The sequence below is a fragment of the Dreissena polymorpha genome, chromosome 3 (assembly GCF_020536995.1).
Source record: "Dreissena polymorpha isolate Duluth1 chromosome 3, UMN_Dpol_1.0, whole genome shotgun sequence".
NCBI lineage: Eukaryota > Metazoa > Mollusca > Bivalvia > Myida > Dreissenidae > Dreissena > Dreissena polymorpha.
In genome coordinates, this window is record NC_068357.1 from 26,754,924 (window position 1) to 26,768,043 (window position 13,120).

The 13,120-nt window shown below is 36.4% G+C and overlaps 1 protein-coding gene across 1 annotated transcript in view; it reads right to left on the reverse strand.

Annotated features, from left to right (window-relative positions):
- The window catches only part of LOC127872110 (usherin-like), a 122,254-nt gene that overhangs the window by 92,561 nt on the left and 16,573 nt on the right, over positions 1-13,120 (reverse strand). The window contains 6 exon segments of the mRNA XM_052415438.1: positions 3,145-3,294; positions 4,037-4,200; positions 4,473-4,665; positions 6,328-6,568; positions 7,206-7,364; positions 10,776-11,035. Of these exon segments, the coding sequence (XP_052271398.1) occupies positions 3,145-3,294; positions 4,037-4,200; positions 4,473-4,665; positions 6,328-6,568; positions 7,206-7,364; positions 10,776-11,035 (1,167 nt within the window).

Here is a 13,120-nt window from a genome sequence, read left to right on the forward strand (position 1 = left end):
TCGATGTTATTTCATCATCTGAACCTTTTTTATAGTGTATTTTATTGATGATTCCATGTTACTTGAATGTTACATTCATCATAGGGCACAATATCATAGAAAATTATATTTGCTTTTTTACATATAACACACAATCAGGAAAACAAAACATTTACCAGTAATACATGACACTTGTTTGTTGTACTGTTTATCGACTAAATTATTGCAATTCAATTATCGTTTATTTGTTGTAATGAAGTATTTACAATTTAATTTATTAATTTTAATGCTTCAGATTTAAATTATTCCAAAGGTATAAGAGGTGATATATTAGTTTTGTTAAAAAAACATGCAAGAATGTTGAGTAATTTAAGATGGTAGTAAATATAATAAATAGGAATGTACGATAAATATTAACAGTTATATTTAATTTTAAAAATAAAGCTTTTTAAGATACGATTAATAAAGAAAATGCAAACAAATCATAAAAATCTCATCACATAAATACAAAGAATAACAAGAAATTGAATCTCAAAGAGAAAAAACAAACAAATTTAATTAATTACATAGTGTGCATGAATTTGTTTGAGCATGTAGCATGTAAGCTATCTGTTGTGTTTTTGTGTGCAAAGGAAAATCTAGCCTGCAATATTTAGTATAAACAGATAAAACTCACTATTTGACTATCAAATTAGACATGAATCCATACATATAATTATGTCCATTATTATATCCATTTAAATGTGCACAACAGTATTTTCCAAGGCAGTGATGGTGTTGTATTAAGAATGTAATCAATGAAACAGTCCATACACAATAAACAAAAATTGGCAACTACTGAGCATGCAACTTTGTTATTCAAGTCTGGTTTTACCTCTTTTGTTTTCTTTTATTTCTTCTATGAACACAAATACAACAATTATAAGCAATACAATATTAGACATTTTAAGTCAAATTAACAAAGCACATATACATAACTGAGAGGGTGGAACATTATACAACAGCATATTGCAGGTTTACTGTGGGTAAAGCGGGTTAAATGCTGGCCTCATACAGTCCTAGATCAGCCAAACTATTTTAAAACAGGTTATGTAAGGATGACAATGTAAACTAAAACATACAGTCCTGAATTAGCCTTGGCTATTCATACAGGCTATTTCAGGATGAAACCTTACACTAAAGCATACAGAATCAGATCTTTTTCTTCAGCTAAAACAGGCTGATCAAGGATGAGACTTTACATGAGTCCTGGATCAGACTCTGCAAAGAAAATCTTTGTAACACATTCTACTTGTATAGTATGTTCTATTTTAGAAACTTGTCTTCTTTTCACAGCTCTTTTGCAGTGGGAAAAGTGATTTCTTACACAGGCTGATCTTGGGGGGGGGGGGGGGGGGGCAGGGGATAAAGATGCAGTTGGGTCATTGGGTCACTGCACACTTTATAATTATGTTATACATGTAGTAAAAGGTATCATTTTAGTTTCTTTTCTTGCTGTAATTTCAATATAAAAATATTATGGCAAAGGTTTGATTGAATAATACGACAGATATCTATAACATTTTAACTATAACTGCATACTAGCAGCATATAGTTCAATAGTAACAAGGGACAAAATTGTCACAAAACCAGGTTTTCATTGTGAAAAAAAATCTGATAAAGGGAGAAAACTCAAACTGAACTTTTGAAATGAACAAACAAAATTAACCCCCTTTGTAAGTTTTTTTTTTTTTTTTAAATATATTTTAGTCGTGGCGACCTTGACATTGGAGATATTGACGTGATTCTTTCGTGCGACACACCGTCCCATGATGGTGAACAAATGTGCCAAATGATTTTAAAATCTCACAATGAATGACATAGTTATGGCCAGGACAAGCTCATTTATGGCCATTTTTGACCTTTGAACTCAAAGTGTGACCTTGACCTTGGAGATATCGACGTAATTATTTCGCACGACACACCGTCGAATGATGGTGAAAAAATGTGCCAAATAATTTTAAAATCTGACAATGAACAACATAGTTATGGCCCGGACAAGCTTGTTCCGCCAGCCCGCCAGCCCGCCCGCATTCGCCAATCTGATAACCAGTTTTTTCCTTCGGAAAACCTGGTTAATTTTTCCTTCGGAAAACCTGGTTAATAAAAATTCAGCTTATCTTTCTTAATGGAAAATATGTCTAAAGTGACACATTCATCAAGATTTTGTTGAATTTTCCTAAAAAATAGGAAAACAAATCACTCCTACATATAACACAAGGCAAACTTTATAACACACCCAGTTGGATTTTTTCTTTCATTAATCTATCACTTAACATATAACTTTGTTGTTTTCATTAATAACAAATTGAGCCTGAACATCAGCTATAATTCATACCATAATATTGGGAGAAAAAAAGACTTGTATATACCACAAAGCAGTTTCAATGAGTAACTGAAAAGTAACAGAACTTTCAGTGTTACCCGGTAATTTTATCAAAAGGGTAGAGATGAGCCATGCTCTGTGAAAAGGGGGTTTAATGCATGTGCGTAAAGTGTTGTCCCAGATAAGCCTGTGCAGTCTGCACAGGTTAATCAGGGACGACACTGTCTGCCTATACTGGATTTTTTATAAGAAGAGACTTTCTGTAAACAAAAAATACCACACAAGCGGAAAGTGTCGTCACTGATCAGCCTGTGCGGAAGGGACAACACTTTACGCACATGCATTAAACCCCCTTTTCACAGAGCATGGCCTAAATGTATTCATCATCAAGGCTTTTAAATTCAAGATCAGTGACAAGTTAATACAGGTGAATTATACATATGAGGCTCCCTCTTAGGAAAATGGGGTTTAATGCATGTGCATAAAGTGTTTTCCCATAGTAGCCTGTGGAGTTCCAACCTACCTATTAGGGATAACACACTTTGCCTAAATTCAATTTTTTCGCAAGGTATGAACATCCTTTCAACGAAAAATTTCTGCTCCAGCAGAAAGTGACATCTTGATAAGCTTGTGTGGACTGGATCAGCTTTTTTTGCAAATACGTGAAGCCCCATTTTCTCTCTGCGCCAGTCATATAACAAAACACAATACACTCCTACCATGTAAAAGGACAATTCCACGCAACATGTACTCAGGTAGGAGGATACATGTACAATGTAAAGGAAACAAACAGAACTTACTGTTACCCGCCACTGAGATTATCAGTGAGCCGTTCCTGAACAGTTTGTACTGCTCTATGACCCCGTTGGGGTAGTCTGGTCCCTTCCACAGCAGCTTGATGGACGTGGAACTAAGGGGCTCGTACGAGGGGGGAGGCTGCTGATCAGGGGCTAAACAGGGGAAGAAAAATTTGTCAAATTGGAGAATAAAAGATGAGTGTTAAATGAATGTGCCGTAAGTGTTGTCCCTTATCAGCGACATTTTCCATGATCAGAATATTTTTCTTTTTTACCATGTTAACCTTATCTTCATTTAGCACTCATCTCATATTCTTTATTTACTATTGTATTAAACAAATTTGCTGATTAGATTTCTTTTCATCCTCCAATTATATTTTTTTGTCAACATTTTCAGTGACACACGTGAAATAACAGAATTTTGAATGTACAAAAGTCGAATTTAACCCATTTATGCCTAGTGGACTCTCCCATCCTTCTAAATTTGATCAATTTATTTCCAAAATTAGGGCTGTCTAGTATATTTATTTCTATATTTATAATATTTCTTACAGAAAATACTTTAAGCAAACAGCGCAGACCCAGATGAGACGTTGCATTATGTGGCGTCTCATCTTGGTATATGCTGTTTGCCAAGGCCTTTTTTCTAGACGCTAGGCATAAATGGGTTAAAATAAGTACCCAATAGTATTCACTATAGTTTAAATTTGTAGAACAATAGTTTTTAAAAATGCTGAAAACATTAGTGAAACCTGTTACATATTTCAACAGATTTCAAGACTGTAAATAAGTACAGGTAATCTTCATAGATCAAAATTATTTATAATACTGACACTAGAAACTCAAATATTTTGTTTTAAAAAATCCAACATCTACACGTCAGAGTTTTCAATACCTTTACTACAGCCGTAAGGATTGGAGGCATCCAGAAAACTGGACCCTGCAACACAGCTTTCACAGCGCCTCTTGAACGTGAACTGTTTGCACTGACACTGTCCATCAAACGGGTCACATGTCGTGTTTAAACTGCCGGCTGGATCACAGTCACACTTAAGGCAGCTAGGTTCAGGATGAAAAGTAAAGGGATCATGTAAGATTAAAATTATTTATTTTGTTAAGAAGTTTAAATACCGAGTTATGCACTTGCTTGCTGAAATGCATAAATCAAATCAATGTGAATTCAACAAAAAATCTTTTCAATATTTTCAAATTACAGGCCAAACAATTACAGAATAATTCAATACTATTATTTGTGTTTCGAATATTTATAAAAAAACATTACAGTTTACAATTTATTAATTACTTGAAGTCTAGTTATCAAGGATCTCTACCTTCCAGACCTCTCATTGAACCCGTAGTACCCCCTGAGGCACATGTCACATTGTATTCCTGTCACACCTGAGTCGCCTCCCCTGCATTCACACTGCCCCGTCTGGGTATTGCAGTTGGTGAGAGGCAGGGAGCCAGTTGCATGACAGTCACAGTTCAGGCAGCCACCACCAGGGGTAAGGCTTACCTTGTAACCTGGGAAATAATAAACAAGTAATATCTAAAGGCAGGAAAGAATTTCTACTTAATAAAGGGAATTTTTCGGCGTAGCTGTATTAAGCCAGCTTTTCACCTTACCTGACCTTTGTAAGTGTACAATAAAATTCAAATAAAATTTCTATGTTCTCATATTTAGTACTTACTTCCATATTCCTGTCAACATGTTAACATGTAAAAGTATAAAGAGCAGTGAAAGCGAGGCCTCACTTTAATGCATTGCATTTCAACCCGCGAGGTGTTGAGTTTATATACAGGTCATCAACGAAGTTCGCGGCCAGTAAAATAATCATTATATAATAAAGACGCTATCCGTGAACTAGGTGACCTGGAATTTTCTTTAGACCAGAAATATGTTAAATGAAGATATTCAGCAATATAATTATGGTATGTCAATAATTGATTCTTAATGTGTTTTCAACAATACAATGATAAATATTATTTTTGATTAATTTAACAATAATTAATCCACCATATTGACTAATGTATTAAGCATGAGCGCAATGATTCTCCATACTGTTAATAACTGAATTAAATGGCAATGCCCGACAAACTACTAAAACAGGTTTGTTCGAAGAAAGCGCCTATAAATACGTGTGGCCAGTTGACTCATATGTTTTAATTTCACTTCCATTTTTCTTTTGGTTTTCTGTTTTGTTTCTATAGGTTTATGACCAGCAATATGTAATAATGTAAAATAAGCCGCGAAAACTCCGCGCAACATCCCGTACTGCGTGTGATGCAGCTGAGAACTGCACAGAAAAAAACATTCGCTATCCTTGATCTCATTCATTGAACTATCAACGCCGTATATCTTTAATATTATTGTTAATGTTTCTATTTATACAGTTTGTAGACAATTTAAAAGTTAATGGTTTGGTGCTGCACAGTTTAAAAGATTTCTAACATTTTGTAAGACATCATATTTTAATGAATCATTTTTTGTAAACAATTTTTAAAACTGGTGATATTTCTTATGTTTGATTCAAGTGTTAAACTACGTTTTATTTTATGTATGTTATGCTTTTTTTATTACAGCTCTAGAGCTAGACATTCTCTCTCACAATTGTATTCACTTTTGTTTAGTTAAAAATATCTAGATAATTAAGTCTTGACAATCACTAACTTCAATACCACTCATGCAAGATTATATACCACTCACAAATGGTATCTGACAACTATGATGACTAGACTAAATACCACCGATCTTGTTCTTCACACAGGAGCACTATATGATGTTCTTCATCCATACTCAACAACCATTTGTTAGACTTACGAATTAAGAATACATTCAGTATCAACAAAATTACATTTAGAATTAGAATATATACAGACTACAAGTATAACTTGGTTTTATTGAATAATGTTAATGTAGAAGTGGTAAATTCCATGCCATATTAAACAGAATTTTACTGGAAAAACATAAAAATTGAAAGAAAATTCTTTATTTGTACATGTAAGTCTAAGAATTGGGTGTTGAAAATTGTCCCCAATTGAAATGGTTAAATACCTTGCACAAGGTTCCCTCATAGAAAAGTGCTGGTTCTTGTCCCATTAAACGGACTCAAGGAGTATCAAATAAGCCTTAGGCTTTCTATGCAATCAAGCTCAAATAAATAGGTTTTAACTCAGATTACTCACCACTAAGACAATCATTACACTGCCGTCCAATCCTATTGGTGAGACACGAGCACTGCCCCGTGTTCTGATTGCATGCCAGGTTCTCCATGGTAAGCGTGTTCCCAAGCTGGGTACCAGTGGGATCACACGAGCATGGGACACAGCCCTGGAAGTTCTCAAGACTGAGACCCCACGTGTTTCCCTTGCACTGGTTGCAGCTGGTTCCCTGGACGTTAGCCTTGCATACGCAGTCACCAGTTACCTGGGCAGTGTCAAATGTAATCAGATCAATGCAATGGTTATGCAATGCTTGTGCGTAAGGGGTCAGCTAACTGGCATGCATTTTTAACATTTAACATTATATGCAACAAGCACCAGTAAACTGGAAAGTGTTTAATGTAATCAAGATTTATACAATACAAGTGCAAAAGGGGGAATTCAACTGGCATAATTTTGTAACCTTAAATTATGTTGCATGGAACAATAAAAAATACTGTATGCACTGTAAATTAAATATAGTTTCACTACACATATATTTTTCTTGCTCATATGTTTACAAGTTTACAATGTGAGATAAAACATTGTACCAACAATTTTTTTTATGAACACTATGTTTGAAACAGTCACTCACACTCATGCCATTTACTATACTATTTATACAAAACAGCAGTGTCGTAGTGGATATGGTGTCCACTTAGGTCAGGGGTACAATCCTCACCATGGGAGCGCTCTTGAGATCTCCTCCATAGACACAAAGTACTGGTTGTAGTTCAGGAAACAGACTTGACAGCATTACAATAAGCCTTAGGCTTTTAATGCAATTGAGCTACAATAAAAAGTTTTACAATTAAAATTATAAATACAAAGCAACTAGCTAAAACAAATTGTTGTCTCATTACCTTATTACACAACATTGATCCATTCTGGGTGCCAGCAGGGTTACATGTGCAGTCTGTACAGCCGAGGTCAGGCAGGGAACCAAACCCATACTTCTCATCCCGACATTCGTCACATTTCAGCCCTTGCACGTGGGTCTTACAAGGGCACTGTCCTGTAATCTGGGATCATAGAAAATAAATGAGCCTGGCTCTGGGAAAACTGGGCTGAGTGCAGGGGCGTAGTGTCATAATCAAGGACGACACTTTCCACACAGACTGGCTTTGCATTGAGAAGACAGTTCCTTAAAACAGAAATATTCAATAAAAGTAACAAGTGTGGCACCTGATTAGCCTGTTTGGACTGCAAATCTGGGACAACATTTTACTCACATGCATTAAGCCCATTTTTCTTAAAGCAAGGCTTAAATACTTCACAACTTTTATTTGTACAAATGGCGCAGCTTGGGATTACAATAATATTATGATAATTATTTCTGTGACCTCTTGTAAATAAACATTGATAACAAGAGACAAAATTGTCACAAAACCAGGTTTTCAGTTGAAAAAAAAGTCTGATAAAGGGGGACAATTCAATATGTGCATTGTTAACCCCCTTGTGTATAATTGACCATGATTTCAATAAGAAAACAAGGGCTGTTTGTAAAACATGCATGCCCCCCATATGGGCTGTCAGTTGTAGTGGAATCCATTGTGTGAATATGTTTTTAGTCACTGTGACCTTGACCTTTGACCTATTGACCTGAAAATCAATAGCGGTCATCTGCCAGTCATGATCAATGTACCTATGAAGTTTCATGATCCTAGACGTAAGCATTCTTGAGTTATCATCCGGAAACCATTTTACTGTTTCGAGTCACTGTGACCTTGACCTTTGACCTAGTGACCTGAAAATCAATAGGGGTCATCTGACAGTCGTGATCAAAGTTCCTATGAAGTTTCATGATCCTAGACGTAAGCATTCTTGAGTTATCATCCGGAAACCATTTTACTGTTTCGAGTCACTGTGACCTTGACCTTTGACCTAGTGACCTGAAAATCAATAGTGGTCATCTGCCAGTCATGATCAATATTACTATGAAGTTTCATGATCCTAGGTGTAAGCATTCTTGAGTTATCATCCGGAAACCATTTTACTGTTTCGAGTCACTGTGACCTTGACCTTTGACCTAGTGACCTGAAAATCAATACGGGTCATCTGCCAGTCATGATCAATGTACCTAGGAAGATTCATGATCCTAGGCGTAAGCATTCTTGAGTTATCATCCGGAAACCATTTTACTATTTCAAGTCACTGTGACCTTGACCTTTGACCTAGTGACCTGAAAATCAATAGGGGTCATCTGCCAGTCATGATCAATGTACCTATGAAGTTTCATGATCCTAGGCCTAAGCGTTCTTGAGATATCATCCAGAAACCATTTTACTATTTCAAATCACTGTGAACTTGACCTTTGACCTAGTGACCTGAAAATCAATAGGGGTCATCTGCCAGTCATGATCAATGTACCTATGAAGTTTCATGATCCTAGGCCTTAGCGTTCTTGAGTTATCATCCGGAAACCATCTGGTGGACGGACCGACAGACAGACCGACCAAGCGACATGTGCAAAACATTTATCCCCTCTTCTTCGAAGGGGGCATAAAAAAAGTCTGATAAAGAGAGACAACTCAAAATCAAAATGTGCATTGTTACTGATTGTTCATAGTTACATAGTTGTTTCAAAATCAATCTATTTTTAGTTGTGGTGACCTTGACCTTAAAGATATTGACGTAATTCCTTTGTGCGACACACCGTCCAATGATGGTGAACAAATGTGCCAAATGATTTTAAAATGTCCCAATGAATGACATAGTAATGGCTCAGACAAGCTCATTTATGGCCATTTTTAACCTTCAAACTCAAATTGTGACCTTGACCTTGGAGATATCGACATGATTCTTTCGCGCGACCCACCGTCTAATGATGGTGAACAAATGTGCCCAATGATTTTAAAATCTGACACTGAACAACAAAGTTATGGCCCGGACAAGCTCATTTATGGCCATTTTTTACCTTCAAACTCAAATTGTGACCTTGACCTTGGAGATATCGACGTAATTCTTTCGCGCGACACACCGACTAATGATGGTGAACAAATGTGCCAAATGATTTTAAAATCTGACAATGAACGACAGAGTTATGGCTTGGACAAGCTTGTTCCGCCCGCCTGCCAGCAAGCCCGCCCGCCGACATTCGCCAATCTAATAACCAGTTTTTTTCTTCGAAAAACCTGGTTAAATATCTACTAATATCCAACAAATATGCTCAATACAAAGTTTGATATTTTACATCAATTTCAAAATACTTTGTGCAGTATAATTTGAGTCTGGATTGATGTAATAATTTTAAACAAGTAGGCAATTCTGTAAATTAGATATATATTATTATCCCCACGCTTTTTGAAAAGCGTGGGGATATTGTGGTTATCTCCGCCGTCCGTCTGTCTGTTCGTCTGTCTGTCTGTCCGTCCTGGCCACTATCTCCTTCTACAATATAAGCACTAGAACCTTGAAACTTTAATACATGGAAGCTATGAGCATATGTGCGACCCTGCACTATTTGGAATTTTGATCTGACCCTTGGGTCAAAAGTTATGGGGGTTGGGGCGGGGCCGGGTGAGAGATTTTCATTCATTTTTATGTTATTTTACATTAACTTCTTCATTTCTGCACCGATTTACTTCAAATTGATACTGAACCTCTCTTATGACAATACAGTCAATCTCAACTATGCATGGCCCCATTACCAACCCTGGGGCGCCCGCCCACATAGACCACACCCACCCAAAATTGCCTTTTACTATAATTTCTTCATTTCTACACCGATTCTCTTCAAATTGATACTGAAATTCTCTTATGACAATACGGTCAATCTCAACTATGCATGACAATACGGTCAATCTCAACTATGGCCCCATTACCAACCCTGAGGCGCCCCACTCACATAGGCCACACCCACCCAAAATTGCTTTTTACTACAACTTCTTCATTTTTACACCGATTCACTTCTAATTGATACTGAACTTCTCTTATGACAATACGGTCAATCTCAACTATGCATGGCCCAATTACCAGCCCTGGGGCGCCCCGCCAAAATAGGCCACACCCACACAAAATTGCCTTTTACTACAATTTCTTCATTTCTACACTGATTCACTTCTAATTGATACTAAACTATTCTTATGACAATACGGTCAATCTCAACTATGCATAGCCCCATAACCAACCCTGGGGCGCCCCGCCCACATAGGCCACACTCACCCAAAATTGCCTTTTACTTAACTTCTTCATTTCTACACCGATTCACTTCTAATTGATACTGAACTTATGACAATACGGTCAATCTCAACTATGCATGGTCCCATTACCAACCCTGGGGCGCACCTGGGTCAAACATGCGGCGTGGGGATACGCATCCGACTCTGCCGCGCCATTTCTAGTTTCCATATGTTTTTATAAATAGTTTGCTATGATTTATAGACCCTTCCGGAAGTAAACATTTGATTTAAAAAAAAATATGTATGATTAACCTTGTCACAGATTCCCCCGGCCTTGGTTCCGGTGGTACTACAGTTACACGGCAAGCATCCACTCTCGAAGGCATAATACCCATCCTCACATTCGTTGCACTGACGCGAGGTCACGCGCATTTTGCAGGAACACTGACCAGTTGTTGGCTCACAGTACTGGTTGGTTGAACCAAATGGGTTGCAGTTGCACGGTTGACAACCATCTGGGTTGGAGGCATTCAGGAAGTAGAAACCGTACTGGCAGGTATCACATTTCAAACCTGAAATCATAACAACAAATTGTATATCTTTAACCTTCAATGTTTAGAAGAGCGTTTTGAACTGTTTGAAGTCCCTTAGAAATTCAGAATAAATTTAAGACTTTTCTTAAATTATTCAAGTCTAAAAGGCTTATTTTTCAAACCTAAGATAATGATGCGCAGCAAACAGCAAAAAAAGGGAATTCTGGTTGTATGCTTATTACATAAGGCCATTTTCTATTTGATTCAGAATGGAAAAGGGTTATTCAACTATTCAGGAATTAGGGGAAGATATTGTAATTCGGCTCCGCGGAGAACAGAATGAAAATTATAATGCATATAAAAAAAATATAATTTGCAATTTGATGTAAAAAATGTTTCCCTTTTATTCATGGGTACGCATTTGAGAACTTGTAGTCATATTTACAAAACACTGTTTTTGACGATGCTGCTTCATACCATGAAAAAATTCTTCACATTGGCGACCTATGTAAAAGACCGAGCCAGTCCGATTGAGATAGCTCGATTTTTCTAATCGGCATACCTCACTTATTATCATTGATAACATTCTCCTACCAGAGTTGTTGTTTGTGCCTCAACATACAACAATGGCCGCGCCCATGAGAGAATAATGAAACTCGTGTCAAAACTTTCTTACAGCAATAATCGGCTTGTTTGGCTATTTAGAAACTGTCATATAGGATATTTGAGTTATTTATTCACTAAATCTCCGCTTATGACAACAATGGATGGAATTCAAAGGATATATTCGATGTGAATAAAGGACTTTCTTGATCTTGACAGCTTGACATGGCAAAACTGGCATACTGGTATTTTTAGTTATCAATTTAAGTCACATTTTGATTCATAAATTGTATTTGAGCATTTTGCGACTTATCGAATAACTATGATACCCGATATCAACATATCATAGGGGTTTTGCTGATCACCAAGCTGTCCTGAAATTCAACATTGATTACAAACTCTTTACTGGTTTGTACTCTATCTCCTTTCTATTTTAGTACTTCATATAATTGTAAAGTTAAATGAACTGTGTCACAGTAAAAGAGACATTAAGGTGATTGTGGCCAGTTTGGATCCAGATCAGCCTGCGGTCGCTTGAAAGCTGTTTGCTTAAAAGCGGTTTTCTGACAATAACAAATAGTTTAATTGGATACTGATTGGACTGCACTTTCCCTGTGACCTGGCTCAAATAATAGAATTGTCATTAATCAAATAATTTTATTTCGAACATTAATTAAGTGTTTTTTTTTCAAAAGTTATTTGCTGAATATGGGCCTTGGTCAATATTTATTCATTTGCATAAAAGATAAACCACGAATGGGCAGATTATAAATGGCTACAACTACAATCAAAGTATAATAACAAATTACACCTCAGAGATATTGGTCCTTCTATATCTATATGACCGGTTTCAACCTGTAAAATGCGATAAAGAAACTTAAGAGTATATGGACAGGTCACTATTTTTTGTATATGTATTTTTTTTTGTATATGGACCGTTTGGGGTTACACACCACTTAATTTGCACTGTGTGGAAGCGTTTTATTTTACAGCATTGACACTTTTTCAGCTTTACCAAGAGTAAAAAAAACCTAATTTATAATAAACGACACGCTAACCTCAATGCCAACGTTAATCCAATGTTTATAACAATAAATTCGAAACAATATTCACTTCCATTTTCTATTCTTTCATCCCTGGATCGAAACTTATTTTAAGTCACACTATTTTATTGTATTCCCATCGAAGTTTACATTATGTATGATGAACACACAATCCGAAATACGTTTTTGCATTCGTTCGATGCCTTAAATAAATAAATAACTGTTAAAAAACACCACGTCCGACATGTCTTTAACATACAGAGAATTTAGCTCCAACTTGAATGTTTCGTCAGAGAAACTACGTCACACGATATACGTCATCGTTTGCGCATTCAGTTTCATGAAAAATAAAACTACGGAAAGCCGGTATAGCACTGAACAATGGTACAGAGGACACTCTTTGGTGTAATATAAGAAATAGTTAACTCCACTTTGGTCCCAATGGCATTATATTGACCAACCAGGCAGCCAAAAACTG